A 19,390-nucleotide genomic window follows, 5' to 3' on the forward strand; every position below is an offset into this window, starting at 1 on the left:
CGATGGCAGGAAGGTGTGCCCAATTTAAGATTCATCCACCGTGATTCAACCTGCCCTTTTCCACTCATGACTATAAAGCCAGTTTTTGTTGAAAATATATGTAGAGAAAGACTACTGTTCTAGAAAGCTAACCAAAATGTTTTCTTCCAGCCAACAAACCTTTGCAGAAAAGGGAAGGGACAATAACAAGTGGTAGAACATGATACACTACTTTTATATCACACAAATTTATTGTTATCCATTATAAATATGGGCAAATCAAGAAAGAAAACCTCATGCATTCTTTATACTTTATGGTAAGGATATTTAAGAGGTATAAATTTGGATAAAATTTTGCTCTTCTGTGGCATACAGATGAGTAGGATTTCTTCCACTTACTAGATCACCAATACATGTGGGTGTTTAGATACATACATGCACATTAAATATCACCCATGTTTTATATTAGCTGCAAGTCTTTTGAAACACTGAAGGGAATTTTTATGGTTCAAACATAGGTTTAATGACAAATTATTTACCCAAGTAATAAATGGATATCCTATGCAGTTACATCTTTCACTTCAGGTACTCTTCATTAAGTAATGAATGTTTAAGATAAAATGATTGCCTCACATAGCTTCAGGTCTGTATGTATGAAGTCACAACTGAAACTTACATGTACTAGGGACATTTAATAAATGTAATGGCACCTAGTTACGAAGTAACAGTAACAGAATGAAGCAGCCGTAAGCTTTGTGCAGGTACTATATGAACACAAGAATGAACTCTTGGCAGTAGCACTGAACTATACTTTCTCCTCAAGCAGAGATGTAGTAAAAGCTGCTCAGCAATGAGACATAGTCCCTGGAAATATATTCATAGGTATAAATAAAGTTACAAACTCTTTTGTTACAAAAATGTAATTAAGGTAAATAATAGGACGTTAACAAATGCTTTGTCAATCTCTCAAAGGAGAAAGCTCAGGAAAAGGAAAGTAGCTGGCCTAACACCTGGCTCAAATTGTACAATCTTCTATCTATATATAAAACTGTGTGAAATAAAAGTAAGGATGCTTTATGTTCTGCTTGGCACCTTTGTACTCTATCATTTTGTTTCTGAATCAAGTATATTAAATTAAAGCCAACCTACTACACATATAGAAAGCTACATATATCTATATATACATATTTACATATGTATATATAGATACTTTCTTGTTATAAAAGATGAATAAAAATAAATTAAAAAGCCAACCCCTTCTCTTTCTTCACCGCATTGATATGCTCTATTCATGTTGCTGTCCTTCAGACTTTAAAGTGCTACACTGAGTTATTGAGAGAATAAGAATTCAATAACAGTTGGCTTCATGTGGCTCATGTTGGAAAATGTGGCTTCACAGAGAAAAATACTTCCATTTAAATACACAGAAGAGCATTGCTGGATGTCTTGAGCAGATCTTCAGAGATGGGGAAGAAAGCAAAAGTGTTGGTTGGTACTCTTTAAAAAGAGTCACATGTCTACCACCATCTTTTTGTGGGTATCTAGGCCACCTACAACAGCACAGAATTCTTCAAAGGATATTCTTCCATCTCCATCCTTATCAGCATTTATTATGGTTTTGCCTACAATTTTCTGTAACTGTGTATCTTTCAGATTGTTCCCCATCATCTTCTTCAGCACCTGGAAGAGTTCCCCATTGGAAATATAGCCATCTTTATTCATGTCATACTACGGAAAGCAAACCTCAACTTCTGCTCCTTATCACCTTTGACACTGAACTGAGAGACTCCCTCAATAAATTCTTTAAAGTCTACTTCTCCATTCCCATCTGTGTCAAATATATCTAATACTCACTGTACTAAAGGATTCTGTTGTAACTCTGGCAGAGTCATAAACTTTTCCACACTCAAAGAGCCAGAATTGTCCAAATCGAGCTTCTTAAATCTCTTTCCTAGCCTTTTAATTTCATCAGCATCAAAGTGTGAGCACATTTCCAAGGGATAACTTGCCTCATTTCCCTCAAAACTAGAGACAACCAGAAGTTCCAGAAAATCAAACTGCATGGAAGTCCAGCAAACAAATATATAAAGAAGAAATACTCATCCAGACAGGCAGGAGGGACGGAGAACACACAGTGTGATGGCAGTAGCAGTGGTGGCAGTGACCAATAATAGCCATTTTGACAAGTGTGAGATGATATCTCATTGTGGTCCTAATTTGCATTTCTCTGGTGATTAGTGATGTTGAGCATCTTTTCATATGCCTGGTGGTCATCTGTATGTCCTCTTTGGAGAAAGTGTTTGCCCATATTTTAATTGGATTGTTTGGTGTTTTGTAAGTTACTTAAAATTTTTGGATATTGACCCCTTATCATATATATCAACAGATATGTCCTCCCATCCAGTAGGTTGTCTTTTTATTTTGGTAATTGTTTTTTGCTGTGCAAAAACATTTTAGTTTGATGTAGTCCCATTTACTTACTTTTTCTTTTGTTTCTCTTGCCTAGGGAGATATATTGATAAAATATTTTTAGGAGCAGTGTCCAAGATTTTGCTGCCTATGTTTTCTACTACAGTTTTAATGGTTTCGGGTCTAATACTTATGACTTTAATCAATTTTTAATTTATTCTTATGTGTTTTGTAAGAGGTGGTCTAGTTTCATTTTTCTGCATGTTATCTGTCCAATTTTCCTAACATCATTTATTAAATAAACTTTCTGTAGCCCATTGTATATGCTTGTTTCCACTGCGAAATATTGACTATAAAGGTGTGAGCTTTTTTCTGGGCTCTCTATCTGTTCCATTGATCTATGTGTCTGTTTTTATGCCAGTACCATGCTGTTTTAATTATTATGACCTTCTACTATAATTTGATATTAGGTTGCATGATTCCTCTAACTTTGTTCTTCTTTCTTGGGATCACTGTTGCTATGTAGGGGCCTTTTTAAATATTTGTTCTAGTTCTTTGAAATATGTCATTGGAATCTTGATAGAAATTGCATTGAATTTATAGATTGTGTTAGATGGTAGGGACATTTTAATGACATTAATTCTTCCTAACCACGAATATAGTATGTGCTTCCACTTACTTGTATCTTCTTCAATTTTTCTTTAGTGTCTTATAATTTTCCTAGTATCGGTCTTTTACATCGTTAGGTTTATTCCTAGCTATTTTATTCTTTTTGAAATGATTGTGAATGTGATTGTTTTTTTAATTTCCCTTTCTGTTAGTTTGTTATTGGCATATAAACATGCAACTGATTATGGATATTAATTTTGTATCCTGTTACTCTGCTGAATTTACTTATCAGTTCTAGTAGTTTGTTGATGGAATCTTTGGGGTTCTCTATGTACAGTATCATGTCATCTGCAAATAAAGACACTTATACTTCTTCATTCATTCATTTACTATTTCAATTCACTTCATCTTGCTACATACAGTACTTCCTAAGGAAGAATCATCCTATCAAAATTGTCATTTCCATGGTAAAATGTGAAATGATTCATTTTTTAAATTCTAGGATGCTACTTTTTACCTGTGTTCTTGATCTCTGGTCTCAGCTCTAGCTAAGATAAGTACAGGTAGAAAATAAAACATGGAGAGTAGAGGATGTGGAGATGTACTAATTTATTATACCACGATGTAATACAGGAGGGAACTATAATAAACATTTCTACTATTACTTATGGGGAACTTACCATATAAAGGAATATGATAAATAAAAAATATTTTGTTTTATAATTTTCAGGATTAAACACAAAGTCAAAGCTCTTGAGTATTAGTAGAGTGACCATATAATTTATTGTCCAAATTTGGACAATTTTGAGAGTATTTATAATTGCATGGGACATCAGCATAAGCCAGTACCATATTGGGCCAATGGAGACTCAGGGTCACTCTAGGCATGATCAAAATAGAGTATGTGTCATTGAAGATATTTTATGGATGCCATAGTAAGTGTTTAAACTTAGTTGATAAAAAATGAATACTAGTCAATTATTGCATTTTTTAGTCTACTTTTGAATTTTCTTTTGCTTTATCTTAACATATTTATCATTTACTGTTTACTCCAGCAATTTTTCATATCAAAATGGTTTAAAAGATGAAGCTGTCACATTTTGAATTGTGGTCCCCAAAATATTTTCAAATGTAGATTTTAATGAACTATTGTATTTAAATGCAAAAAGATAGAGACTATAGTAAATATATTTTTTTACAATATCAAAATTGTTTTCTTTAATATATTATTTTACTTTGTACCTAAAGTACATACATCTTTAAAATATGTATTAACTGATTTAAAAATACATGGTAAAGCACACAATATGTACTTTTATTTTGACAATTTTTTTTTGTAAAATTCTAACTGTAGTAAAGCTACAAATATAAATTTTTTGTTTTTAGAGACATACAGAGCAGCTACCAACTCTCCCATATCATAGATGAGGAAAGTGAATCTCAGAGCAGATAAACGAGTTATTCTAGGTCCCAGAGTTAGTAAGTGGAAGAACCAGAACGAGGTTATCAACTTAAGGTTATTTTTAAAACTTTTTATTTTGAAATAGGGTTAGACTTAAAGAATAGTTACAATGATAGAAGTTCCTCTACCCCTCCCCCCCAGCTTCCCCTAATGTTAACCTTTTACAAAGTTCTTTTTATTGCACTATAGAAAGTGGTAGTTCAGATTTATTGTCTTTAAGGTAAAGGCCAATAGATGCATTTCATAATATTTAAAAAATGCTAGAATAAATTAATGATCTATTAGAAACCAAGAAAATATACCCAGTGCCAAAGAATTAGGATTCTCCCTAATATTAACATATCTCTTTATTAGGTTGATGTATTTGTAACTAGAATATTAAGGTTTGGGCACTTTTGAAATAGTGCTAATAACACATTAATGTTTCTATATAAATAAGTGTGAGCCTTCATAGGCTGTTTTCATAAGCATAGCCACCAACAGTGAATTTATATTATTTAATACAGAAATATAAAAGCTATATGAATTTTTGAGAAAATAAAAGTTCAGTAACTCATTTTTCTTAGAAGTGCAATCTTAGAAAAGTATTTCTAATCAATACATCTATTTATAAAACTTGCTATATGAAACCTGGGATGTGCGATTAGGTAATAATACTCTTTCGGTATATATTTGCTCCTATTTTCTTTGTGCTACATTGAATAAAAAATCAACCAGAATATGTACATTGATTCTTCATGTCTTATATCTTAAAAAACTAAAAATGTGCTTTTTACAAATATTAAAAAAACAAACAATTCAGGCTTTTTATTACCAATGCTTGGTTACAATATTTGGGTTGTGATAATTATTAAAACCTTAGGTTATTTTTGTTTGTGTTGTTAGTACTTTAAGCTTTCCCAATTCTTTCATATTTATTTGATCTTTCCAATACTTCGGAGAAACAGATAGGCTCATTTTCCTTTTCCCTAAATCCGTAGTGATACTTGTAACAAGCTGTTAGTGTCCCACCCATTACTCCCTGCCCTACCATTTCTTAGTACACTGGCCTGATTTTCCATAATGGTGGGGGATATTCCACAGCCACAGCGATGTGTTAGTTCCCCAGCATTCCAGCCTGTGTAAGGGCAGAACAGGTTCCAGCCTCCAGACAAAATCCTCACGTTACAAGATGCATTGCTGGGTTGGAAGACTAGTTAGCATGCATTGAATTAACCCAACCTAGGAATAGACCTCCACCAGTGACTTAGTTTTCCACTTTATTCTGAGGCTACTGTTTTTAACGCTTTTCCAGGAATTCCAATGAGATTAAGCTCTTTGCTTACAGTGATAACTTGCTTGGTAATTCATCCTTCCTTGCCTTTCTTCCACTCCCTGTCTCACTTCCCCAAGTCCCTACTGTTTCCTGAAATCATTTCCAAAATAAACTACTTGCACTTGAGTCCTAAACTCTGGTTCTAATTCTAATAGAACACAAACTTGGAAAATATTTGCCCAAAGCATAGGCTGAAGGAACACTCAAGAAGAGGAAATATTTATGTTCTTTAGTAATAGAATTGATTGTAGGCAAGCAGGAGCATGGAGACAAAGAAATAGGTTTAGGAACATTTGTGGATATCAACTATCTGTGCTTTCTCTAGAACACCAATAATTATTACTGAAAATAGATTATCCTATGTGCATGTTATTCACACCAAAACTTATAAAGGGAAAGACCCCCTACTGAAAGCTGATAAAAGACTGAGGATTTTGTTGTTCAGATTAATATTTTCTATCACAGTTGCTTATGTTTATAACTCATCACCTAATTAGTAAGGAAAAGCACACAAGTTCTCTGATGTCATAAGGCATTAGAAAATGTTATCAAATTTTTATTTGTGCTTAATTAAAATAAAATATTTCTTTTCAGAAAATTAAAAGGTCAAATGCCTCTTCTATTTTTTTGAAAATTTCATTTAGTTCATTTGTATCATAAGAGGTATAGTGTAATCATTATTAATAAACTGGGAGATGTTTTTGCATTTGTTTAGTTTTACTGGCTGGTAAAAAAAATACAGAAAACAGATACAATGTTTATGTCTAATTAGAATAGTAGAGATTTAAGTGTGAAATGAAGAAGTATAATTAAAAAAATATATATATATACTAGAGAACAGAGGTTTAATTAGAATGTAATCTGATAATTTTCTTTGACCAAATCAGCTCTTAATCCTTAGTGACCAGGTATTAGGATAGTCTCTGTAATTTCTAGCATATCATAACGAGGTTCCTAAGCATACTGCATACATTGAAAGTCATATCTTCTGCTGCTGAATCCCATGGAGTGGTGAGTAGTATTTAAATATTAAGTCTGAAAAAGTGAATAAGGGTTAAATAACTACCATAAAAATATACAACCATGACTCTCAGTAAGCTTATGTCTATAAGGCAATTTAACTTAAGTGTGGCAATACAAGTATTTTCTAACTTATTTTAGAAATATTTTATTTTAAAAAATTTGTTAAGAGCAGATTTTCCAAATCTAAGTCAGTCTTTCTCCAATTCAAAACTATATTCTATTGAATATTTTGCCCAAGCTTTAATGTAATATAGCTTTGAACTACCTTTGTCTTTGAATTGTCTTTCTCCTCCATCTTTTACTGTTTCAAAACAATCTGGTACTAAATCCAAGCCCTAATTTCTTATTTAAAAACATCCTTACATATTTTTGTACACTTCACAGAACACTTTGATTGCACAATGTCTGGCATCAACCTTTTTCTCTCTTGACTACCACATACTTATCCCTAACCCTGTTTTTTCCTCTTTTTTCCCTATCACGGCTGTTAGGTTATATCCAATTACGTGTATAAATCATCTTTATTTTGGTCATGAAAGATGTTGCGTGGTTTCCTATTACATCATATTCAAAATTCTGGACTCCGGTTCACAGACCTTTACCAATATGCACTAACTTACCTGCTTTCCCATTCTTTCAGCTTTGAGCATATCTTATTCCCTGAGTTGAGGCAATTGTGGTTTTTACACTGTTTTTTATACCCTGAATGAACTTTTATTCTCAAACTGAACATTATTCTCTTCCTTGTTCAGCAGACTATCATCTATCTTTCATTACTTAAAGAGCACCAGAGATCTCAATGCCTTCTAGATGCTCCTTCCAATAAAGAATGCACTCTAGGAGTTGGGTTAGTATTCATTTCCATTCCCTTCTCTAGAAGGAATTAAATTTTATTCTCTTTGGTTATTTCCTCAGGTATGCACATATCCTTGGTTAGAATACAATAGAATTACAGAGAAGCCCTTTCTTATGCCTGCTTAATACTAAAGCCACCTTTCAGTTTGAAGTACTGTAGTGGAAACTACAGGGAAGAAGCATCTTTGTTCTAGAAATTTAGTGAATATGTTTATACCTTTTTACATCTTATAATACATTGCCATGTACATGATCTCATTTGGCTCATAAGAATTGTGGGAGCTAGGTTTTGCAGCCTCTGTTTTAAATGGGAGGGAACCTTAAGCTCTAGTGAACTGCAATATTCAAGAGATCAGACTTTGGAATCAGAAGAACCAAGTTTTAATTATTGCTACAATGTTTATACCCGTGTGACTGGGCAAATTAATACTTCTAAACCCAAAACCCTCATAAAAAAGGTGACAGTAATAACTAAATGATACACAATATAAAGAGCATAACATGCAAAGTGAATCGCTTGGCACATGGCAAGCACTTAATAAGTATCAACATGTTAAGGACTTTGCTCAAGACACACTTTTAGAACGTGTCTGCAAATAATCGAAATCAAGATTTTGGACTCCAAAGCTCATGCTTTGCCACTGTCCCTGCTTCCTAGCACACTGATTTAATTCAAGTCCTAACCTGCTAGATGACTGCAAAATACTTCACTGAATCCTTTTACTCATCTGTAAACTGACTCTTTTCACACTTTCAGGGTCTATTCCAGCTACATTAGATTTTTTTTTCCCCTTAGTGTTCTAGGGTTGAGGTTCAAGTTCGTAATATATCCAACATCTGTAAAATCATAAGCTGTGCACATTGCAATAAATTTTATTCCTATATGCATATTTGGATCAGTATTTAATTTACTGTACACACTCAGCTGTTGCCTGTCTTTAGTTTGCCTACCAGCCATTCGTAAAGGGAAAGACCATACTTAGCTTTATTTATTTATACTCTGGCTTGTTCCCGAAAGGATTTAAGGTGGCGAGTAACACTGTAAGTTCCCTAACAATGTTACACAGTGCGAGTAATTCCATAGAAAATCTCCGATGAGTGAGATGTTAACTGATCTCTTTGACCTAACTCTTAAAAACATAAACTAATGCACCCAGGTAGGAGTCCTGGAAGCATTTAAGTAATGGTTCTTCCCTCAGCGTTGACGCTGTCCCACCCGTTGTCAACGGTCACTCGAACGTCCTTCTCAAACTAGCCAAAATTGTCGCCGCTCCAGTGCCGGCCGGACCCAGATGCCACCCCGCCCCTTCACTCGCTCTCATACCCAAGTTTCCTGATTGGGAAGGGGGGCTGAAGAGCCTGTCTCACATTTCCACTTTATTGGCTGGCAAGGCTGTCAGTAATCTCTGCTTCCCGCCTTCCAGCCTAGCGCGTTTCTTGGACCCCTTGGTTTCTGCGACAGGCCACTTACGTTTGCCTGAGCCGTGTTGCCGGGGACCCGCAACCTTTCACCCCCACCCTTCCCACGGGAGCGCCCCGGCCCCCGCCCCCGCCGACGGCGCGCGCCCCCGCGCACGCGCTCAGCCCGCGCGCGCGTACACATTCACACACCCGCTCCCCTGCCCAGGGTCTCCCCCCACCCCGCTGGCTGAGGTTTCGGCGCTGGGAGGCAGCGGCGGCGCGCTGCTGAGAGGCAAGGACCCGAGCGCGAAGTGTGTGGGAGTCTACGAACTCAACCCCTCACTACCCTCCCCTCGCAGCCATCCCCCACCCTCCCCACGAGCCCCCCCCTCCCCCTACAAGCGGGAGAAATAATGAGCGAGACCCAGCGGCAGCAGCAGCAGCGGCAGCAGCGGCGGCAGCAGCAGCAGCAGCAGCAGCAGCGCCAAGCAGCCCAGGCAAAGGCAGAACCGCTCCGGCGGCGGCGGCGGCGGCGGCAGCAGCCCCAGCAGCGGGAGCGAGCGCAGCGCTAGCGCGGCGCGGGGATCGCCGCGCTCCTTCCCGGCTCCTGCCCTCCTCCGCCGCTGGCTCCTCTCTCCGCATCCACCTCTTTCCCCTCCTCCTGCTCATTCACTCTTTCCCTCACTCTCCCCTCCTCCTCGGCTTCTTCCCGCGCCCCGCCAGCCCTCGCGCTCTCCCACTCCCTCTGCCCGTCCTCCCCGCTCCCCTCCTCCCGCTCATTCACTCGCCCCTCTCTCTTCTCCACTCTCTCCCCCTCTCTCCTTTCTTCTCCTTCTTTCACCCTCCGTCTCTCACACCCCCTCCATTCCCCTGTCTCCTTTCTGACACTGCACTGCAGCTGCTCCTCAGCCCTGCCCCCTCCCCAGTGAGAACAAACCAGCAACATAGCTTTTTTTCATAAAGAGATTTCTATTGATCCGATTAAAAGAAAACCTTAAGAAATCCCAAACGCAAAAAAAAAAAAAAGAAAAAAAGAAAAGAAAAAGCCAAAACAAAAGGGAGAACCTTCTCCCCGTAGCAGCGGCAGGAACTGCAAACATGATGGCGGCAGCTCCTATCCAGCAGAACGGGACCCACACTGGGGTTCCCATAGACCTGGACCCGCCGGACTCGCGGAAAAGGCCGCTGGAAGCCCCCCCTGAAGCCGGCAGCACCAAGAGGACCAATACGGGCGGTGGGTATCGCTTCCACCTCCCCGCTGGCCCCATCCCCCGCCGCCCGCCCCTGCCTCCCTCCCTCCTTCCCGCCGCCCTCCCTCCCTCCCGCGGCCCGGACACCTCCAGCCCGAACCCGCGGCTCCCGCGCCCCCTCCCCTGCACCTGCCCGGCACCTCGCCGTCCCGGACACATTTTCATTTCTGTGTTTATCATTCATCAAAATGGCGACCGGTTTTTCGGAATAGACCTATCTTTCCATTTAATCGGTCGAAAGTCTGGCCATTTAAATATCCTAGACCTGGGCAAGGGGTCCGTTAAGAAGCAGGAGAATGACCCCCGAGTGAAGTGATGGCCGCCCGAAGATGCTCCCTGCATTTAACCTTCTGATAAAATAAATAAATAAATAAATGGCACTTGGGTAGCGGATAGCAAATGATTGGGGCACCTGAGAGTTTTTCTCTTGCTGTCCCCTTGCTTTGGGCCACAAGTAGTACGCAAAATCTTGATGAGTGCATGCTCTTACCGCACTTACATTGTCGGTGCAAATATCTCATTGATTTGTCTTCAGCGGTGTGCATTGGAGGGTGGGGGTGTCTGGTGCTGTGACTTGTTAGTTAACATCCTGCGCTTCCTGGGAAGATGAGTTATAACGGGACCGGTATTGCTTCTTCATTTGCACTGGAGTCATCTTAACAATGCACCCAATGCATCGAAGCAGAGGTGAATTAATCTACAGCATGTATATTAGAGACGGATGGGGGTCCTGCGAACGACACACCCGCAAATTTTGGAACGTTCATTCACATAAGGAAGCTGGATTTACCGGGGTGTTTCCTATTTTAAGACATGAAATTGACGGAAATTAAAGTTTATGGAGTTGGCTCTGTTTTCTAAAACATTTCATTTCACTCTTTCTTGGTTCATCTGCCCCCTCTCCGTTTTGAATATTGTAGTTATTTTGGAAAAGTAACATTATCTGTTCGGTGACTTTTAAGTGTATTTAATATAAATGACTCCTAAGCTTTTTAGTATTGGCAGAATTCTTCTTAAGGTCTTCTAATTAATGAGCTTAAAGGAGATCATGGTAGACTAAGAAGTGCTAAAGAAGTACACCAGGATTAGTTAGATTTGCCAGTCCAAATCACTTTGAGTTATTTCCTGGCAGTTATTGAAGGCTTGGAATACATCCTACAGTTTGGGTGGTTTATTTGGTGGGAGAAGGGTTGTTTTGCATACTTTAAGTAGGATACAGGCGATGTCTAATTGTAGTCCTTATGTGCTTGCTGATGTCAAACAAATATAGTTCATCACCATTTTACAGTCTTTTTATTTATTTTGCACTATGTTAAGAGAAGGTTTGTCATTTTATAAATCTCTGAAGTTTTGTTAAAGGGTCAGTTCATTTTGTTTTACCATAGTAACCACAGATAGAATTGGAAGACTTCCATGTTTGGAATAACAACTGGAAATTAGTCATCAGTTCCTACATTGCTGCAAAATAATAGAACATGTTTATTTTAATTCCAAGTTTGAAAATATAAATCCTATAAAATGAGAAACACTTGTACAAATTTATTTTTCAGTGTAATTGCCTTATTTGTGTTCTTTAAAAAAATGTAACCCCGTACTTCCTGCAGCTATATACCCAATGTTTTAATTGCTGGTTTTCTCTCTTGAGGGTGGAGAGGGGATACAAAGTTTAAATTATCATGTTAACAAAGTATATTTCTTTGCATTTTTCAGAAGACGGCCAGTATTTTCTAAAGGTTCTCATACCTAGTTATGCTGCTGGATCTATAATTGGGAAGGGAGGACAGACAATTGTTCAGTTGCAAAAAGAAACAGGAGCCACCATCAAGCTGTCTAAGTCCAAAGATTTTTACCCAGGTAGGTGCAATGGTGAAGAGATTTTTTGATAAATCCCCAAGGAAAGAAAGAGAAGCTCTACGTGTGTTGTGCTGTATTGAAAGAAATTCTTAATAGTGTAGACTTAATTTTGTTTATTTATTTGCTGTATTAGAATGTTTGTGGAAATTCTTAAAGACTATTTCTATTGTAGATTATGTATTTTTTCTATGATATACTGTGCCTGTGATTTAAACTAATTGAGAGATGAATCTTCTGGGCATTTCTAAATTCTTTCTAATTGGGGAAAAAACTTGAAATTTAAAGATAGAAGACTTGACAGCTGGCATTAGGAAATAGGGTTCTTCTGAAGTTTTCAGACATCATTGTAATGACAATTAGCCTAGAGTGAATTCAGAAGAGGGGGTAGGAAGCCTTCTTGAAGAATGGACCATTTACTTCTAAATCCATTCTGTACCCCTTTCTGCTTCATTGCTTTGTGTGTTGGCCCTGGAGTGAAGTAAAGAGGACAAGTGCTGCCTCTTCAGATTTTTTAAATATTGTATTTTTAATGTAATTGTGACAAGAAAATATACTATGTCAGGAGTAAAATAATGCTTCAGTATTTGTGTTACTTAAGATATATATTTGATTAAAACATGTTAACAATTTGTTTGGTACTGTAACTCATTAGAATATGGCAAGTTTCCTAGGTGGTATAATTTTTTTTTTGTACTTTTCAGTGTGCTTTTTTAAATTTCAAATGTTATGCAGTTCTGCATGTTCATCTCCTTTTTCTTTTTTTAAATCATATTGCTACTCAATATATGGATTTTAAATTTAATTGGAAAAACTCCATAACTGAATAGTGTATCTCCTAGGTAAAACATTAGCTGATTTGCTTTAACCTAGATGTAGCTTCTGCCACTTTTTGGGAGGTTATTATATCTTTATAAAAAATATTTACTCAGTGCTGAGGGGAACCAGTACTACTTTCTTTTTCCCCCTGGTGGAAAAGAAAAGCTGGTTTGCTTTCAGTGATCTAATTCAGTAAGAGTTCTTTAATACAGCAAAGACATCTGGCATGAATGTAAGCAGAACATTTGGAGGATTTCTTTTTCATAGCCAATCACTTGTTGGTAGAAAATGGACCATTTATGCTGGATAAGAAGGTTATAGAATGATTGAAACTATCATTTAGTTATATAAATTGTCTGTAGCTATATTTGGTATACATTAAATTTATTAAACTAAAATGAAATCTATTAAATATGACTTTTGTGTCAAAAGTTTCTTTCCTGTGAGTATAGTTTTGTAGATGGCTTTCCTTATCTCTGAAACTTTCCTTATGCATTAAGAAAGTTTGCTAACATATTCACATTTGCACGTTTAAAAGATATATTGTGATGGGAAATTCAATATGGAATTGTGAAAACCCATAGTACAAATTAAAGCACTTAAAAGAACTTGATTGCAATGTTAATAATGTGATAGTTCTAGGAAAAGACTGCAGTGGTAAATTAAATTCACTTTCATGCAGGTGAAAAGGAAATACCGTTTTTTGCATTATACATGAGGTGGTATCAGATGTTCAAGGATGTTTTAGAAAATGGGTGTTTATCATGGATATTCCAAATAGTAGATTAAATGCCTTTTCATTTGAATATAGTTTATTTTCAGTGGTTTAGAAGGGGTACACCAAGAATTAGATCTTTAGTTTTTGGTCCACTTATTGGTGCTTTTTTTTCTTTTTACATTGAAATTGGTTATTTTATTTATAGTTCTGAGTCATGTTATTTGTATAGAACAAGAATATCCATTATAAAAAATGGAAAACTGGAATGCGTTGAATAAACTCGTGTGTGTGTGTGTGTGTGTGTGTGTGTGATGACGTAACCCGATCAAATGTGAGTTGAAATGTCTGAATAAAAGAAGGCTTATACTCTGCCTGTAACAGGTGGAAACCAATCACACACTATGGAATCAATTCTAAAGATAAAATAAAGCCTGTAATTTAAAAGAAGCTTTAATAATTCTGAACACTTTGTATTTTAATAAAATTTTAGCTAGGTTATTACCTGTTGGGACAGATGCATCTCTCTTCTGATAGACTTTTAATTGTAGTAGTCTTCCTGTTCACACTTGACCACAAGCGTGTAGAATTATCTAAGGTCCTGGTATTCAACATAACAGCCTCTCAACACCTTTCAACTTCTTTTACTTAGATATACAGTTATACTTAAGGCATACTTTGCTCATCTCAGATGAACTAAATTGTAAAGCTGTCATTTATATTGCCAAGTTATAAAGACTTTCTTGTAGGATTACACAATAATTCAGAAGCCCATTTCTGTATGTTTTGTATATGTATTTATGACTCTGTGTATTCTATTGGAATGAATATGCCTGATGTTTATTTCATGAAGCATTTTTCTGTTTCTCATTTAGTGAGACAGTATATCTGAGGAAAGGACGTTAGTTGTAACCCAATGGATTTTCTCAAATTACCTAAGCTTTGAAATAGAATGTAACTGTTTTCAAAGAGCTTAGATAACATACTGCAGTATTTGACAAAAACTTTCTTCAAGATATATGTATGCAGAATACAGACACAGGCTGGGAATGTTTTAATACATTTCAACGCAAATGATATGTGCATTGCTTTTAGTATAGCCTATATTCAGGTTCTATCTTTAAAATGTCTTAAGTAATCTTGCCTTTCCGAGTAATTTTTTTATATTTATGGTTGAAATGAAGAAAACATTTTTTACACATTAATTAATAATAAATTTAGATTTTATAGTACTGTATATTGCATTGTGTACTTCAGCATGCCATATGTTAAAATAATTTGGGGAATTGTATGATGAAGAATGTAAACTGCATTTTTCAGTTACTATATCAGTAAAAAAGACCTACAAATAGGTTTACTGTTTGCTGTGCTGTGTATGTATTTACCTATGTTAAGAAATCTAAATCTTACAGAATACTAATTTGTTACTGATAGTTTGTGGATTTATCCTTATTGATTAAAGCAACCTAACTCGATATGTTTATATATAATCTTATAATTAAGTTACTTAAATTTGTCGCTTTATAGTAAAAAACAGCTTCTTAATTTGGGGGACTATATTACTGTAATCATTTTCAGTATGGCGATAGTGTTATTCTTTTAGTTGGCATCTGAAGATGTGTTTAGTATTTGTTAATAAATTGATTTTATCTGTTAAAATTACTTAATGAATGGTTCGGATAGGTAATTGGAAAAACTTTCTGGTTGAGAATAGAAAAAGATGAATAAAATAAATATTTTTGTATGCCTTAGACTTTAAAACACTTCGTAATGTACCTGTTTTTTTATTCTATTTTATGACACTGGATATATTCATTATATCAATCAAACAATAATCTTTCACTATAATCTTAGCATATATCTGTGTATATTTTATACTGTTTTCATATTTGTGGTTCAAAAATTGGATCACATTTAATACGTATTGATTTATTTCATGCTCCTTAAGTTAAAATTTGAACTTATTACTTTTAGATTTATTATATTTTAATTTTATTGCTCTCCGACTGAAGTGATGCTTTTTAAAAAAATCACAAACTGTTTGTATGCTAAATTTTTAAAAATCACAAAAGAGCAGAATGTAAGTGAATTTTATTTTAGTGAAGGTACTATCCCAGACTGCCTTAATTTTGACATGGGGGAAATTCAGTGGCCAATTAAGCTTAGGATTGGGATTGTATAAGAATAATTTTTTTTTTCTTTAGACATCAGAGGAGTTAATGAAGTTTAAAATGGATCCCTTCTTTTGTTTACATTTTTAAGGAAAGTATTATGATACTGGCAGTACAATGTGAATACTTTTGCTATAGCTTCTAAAAATTATAGTCTATACTCTTTGATCTTAGATTCCAAGAATCTTAAAAATTTATTGGTATATATTTTAAGCCCAATTTAGTAGATAAATAGAATTGTAACAAGTAGAAAATCAAGTAGTATAATTTCCAATATTATTCAGTTTATTAGGATAGTTATCATTACACTGTGCTATACCTTTTATTTCAGCATAATAAAGAGTTGCTTATAGGTAATAACATGCTTTTCTTTAAATCTTAATGTTGTAATATTTGTATTTGTCATACTACTTACTGTTACTTTATATTTTATCTCTCTATATCTTCAGTTGAAAGAAGAACCATTATCTCTCACTTAGACATTAATACCTCTGAAAATTTGCAGCAGTTTTAATTCTTCCTCTTTTTAAGCAATATGTAATCTTAACACATAAAGGAATTTTACTGGCATAGCACAGTCTATATTAAACTTGTAGCTTCCTAAAGACAGTAATTTTTATACTGACCTCATATAAGCAAATGTTTTGTGGCATGGGATTTTTAGAAACATTGAATAAACTCTAAAAATCTTAGCTATTTATTTTTCATTTTGATTTTATATCTTCTCTTATCCATTTAGTAAGCTATAGAACATCATTAATTTATAGTGTCCATGTTTTCGTGAATTACATAGCAAAATGTCCTTTAAAATTTGGTATTTGAAGCCTTCTGGGTTTTGGAAAAATAGCTAATATAAATTTTGCGACATTGTAAGGGAATACAATACGTATAACAACATTGTCTTGTAAATACCATCCCCAGAGCATTTTAGGAAGTGTAAAAATAGTGAACACAATTGGTGAAATAGTCCAATATTTATGTAACCAAGCTGTTTTTGTATTATATACAAGGAGGAATAATGAGTTGTGTCTTGGGAACTGTAAGGAGTATGTGATGTCACTAAAAACCCGCCTATGTTATAGTTCTCTTGCTTTGTTTTGTTTTGCTCCATTTTAAAGGAATTAATATTTTTAAGCTCTTAAATAACATGAATAATATTTATTGAACACAGTTCTGCCACTTGTTAACTAAAATTCATCACTTAATAAACATTTTTTTAACCATAAAGTTTAGTCTTAGTTGTTTCCAGTTTAGTGGAGCTACGTTGTTTTAAAGCACAACTTTTATGAGCAAGTACAGCTTTTCAAAATAAAATTGGGGGAATGAGGGTGGGAGATTTGTGCTTGATTGCCATCTCATTTCCATCTTTGGATACAGCTCTAGCATAAAGTTAAACAACATCTGCAGAGATCTGACTGACAAACATCTCTCTGGGACTCATCATTGCAGCCTGCAGCAGGTGCATTCAGCTTGCAGACTTTTCCAGAAAGAGGTTAGTTTGTTCTAACATTTATCAGTAGACCAGTGGGAGAAAGTGACTAGAGAGAAGAGGTTGGTTGTCACTTGTCCAGTGCTGGAATACTACAGGTAATTGGACTGGACTGGTGGGAACCGCAGCAACGTGTGTCTCACATTGCACTGCAGCTGCTATGTAGCTTAATTGACCTGATCCTCAGAGGCTGAAGTGTCGTAGTATAAAATGCAATATGCAAGAAATGAAGCAGTACCTTCCAATAAATACTTTCTGATGCTCGGGTTGGTAAAGTTCCACTTCTTTTTCATTCTATTCTTTAAAGATCTGTCATCAGCTTTTTCATTTTTAATATGCAAATATTTGAAACTAAAATGATTTCCGTTAATCTGATAGAAGCCACATAAAGGAAGATGGAGGGCTTTAGTTATAGAGAAATATAAATAAAATGATGTTAAGTCAGAAGAATTTAAATTTTCCTATTCCACAAGTGTTATTTTCAGATTATGAGGGAACAGAAGTAAGTGGAAGTACATTGTAGTTCTTTAGTTTTATTATCTTAGATTAACATTTGTTCGTTTATCTTTATTGGACAAATAACCATGTGAAATTAAGTGGTATCGTTTTAGCATGTTAGGGGCTTTGGCAACAAACTTTGCTGAGTGTTTTTGAACTGTTCAAACAAATATGTATAGCATGTTAAAAATATTTTTAGAATGTTTTAATGTAATATAGGAGTGTATTGAAATGATTCTTTACCACTTTTTCTTTCAAGTAAATTAAAATTTGATTAATTAAATAACTCTAAAAACATTAGTCTGTCATTTATTTATATTTTAAATTTCTTAATCTGTCTGCAATATGATTTACAATACACTTCCCTCACATACATAGACGTTTCTTGTGTGTTCTAATAGTATTCCCAGTTAATGTAGGTATCTCATTACTGTCCTGTTTGTTAATTGGCCCTTGAATGGAAAACAGTTCCTAAGGTAAAAACGTCAATTAGATGTTACAAGGTGCCATCATCTTTTAAAATAATTCAGAATTTAAAAATATCATTTGAGGTCTTTGTGAAGTTGTTTTATAGTTTTAACTTACTACTCGTTTCACTAATTTCAACTTTTTGGTATTCATTGAATGTAACTTGTCAGTTACCCAAGGGTAATGAAGTTTTAGAGTTTGCACAGATTTTTTGTAACTTACACATTTTTTCTTGAGGAATTTTTACCAGTATTGCCGATAACTGTTTAATTCTGAAGCTACTGTTTGTAAGAAAAGTCTATTAAATTTTATTTTGATCATATTGTGAGTGGTTGGTAATTTATTGGTAATTATGGTAATTATGGAAAATACGATTAAAATAATTATCTCTAGACATCAAGAGAATCATTCCCACACGTTTAAACATGTTGGATTTTTTCAATCAATATTTTTTATTTTTGACGTTGTGGACTATTATTTTCTTAATCAGATCTCATTAGTATAAAAATGATTCTTTAAAGTTTCACATATGTACCTCACTATCCTTTTAAAATTTTTGACAAAGAAGACATTAAGAATAAACATTTAAAAACTACAACTTAAAAAAAAGAATATTATGTACACTGACAAACGTTTTGAGGTACTTTCAATATTTGCTACGTTTCAAACCACTATATGGATATCCTTTTCCATAATAAAACTTGATCATGAAAACACATAATATCTGCACTCCATCATTGATCTTTTGCTGCTTCCTGCAGGGCCTGTCATAGCACCGTTGACAGGACCAGATGAAAAATGAAATCAGTATCTTGAGTTTTTTAACAGCAAAATGATTCAGGTAAGATTATTTGGTGTGGAAAATAAAACATTTTTTACCATTCTTAAACTAATTTTATTTAATAATCGATATGTAAAATTCACTTTTTATTTTAAGACATGTTTGTGTCTTACTGAAGTTCAGAATATTTGTAATTTCTGGTGAATTTTATTCTGAGCTCAGTAATTTTTAAATTTTAGATTGTAATGTTACTTTCTTTGTGAAACTGAGCATACTTTTTAAAGTTTTGAGGAAT

General features: G+C 35.1%; 1 protein-coding gene and 1 pseudogene across 2 annotated transcripts in view; one reads left to right on the forward strand and one right to left on the reverse strand.

The window, feature by feature from the left end:
- Positions 1-1,421: 1,421 nt before the first annotated feature.
- On the reverse strand, positions 1,422-2,042 carry LOC150015971 (calcineurin subunit B type 1 pseudogene; annotated as a pseudogene).
- Positions 2,043-9,506: 7,464 nt separating this feature from the next.
- The window catches only part of NOVA1 (NOVA alternative splicing regulator 1), a 144,036-nt gene continuing 134,152 nt past the window's right edge, over positions 9,507-19,390 (forward strand). Inside the window, exons 1-2 of one of the 2 annotated variants that reach the window (XM_090270175.1) lie at positions 9,507-10,287; positions 12,014-12,157. In XM_090270175.1, the coding sequence (XP_090126301.1) occupies positions 10,152-10,287; positions 12,014-12,157 (280 nt within the window). In that variant the 5' untranslated portion in view covers positions 9,507-10,151. The remainder of the gene's footprint in view (positions 10,288-12,013; positions 12,158-19,390) is intronic. The other variant, XM_090270174.1, reaches the window with a different exon arrangement.

This window comes from Furipterus horrens, unplaced genomic scaffold (genome assembly GCF_987537825.1).
Source record: "Furipterus horrens unplaced genomic scaffold, mFurHor1.1.pri manual_scaffold_3, whole genome shotgun sequence".
NCBI lineage: Eukaryota > Metazoa > Chordata > Mammalia > Chiroptera > Furipteridae > Furipterus > Furipterus horrens.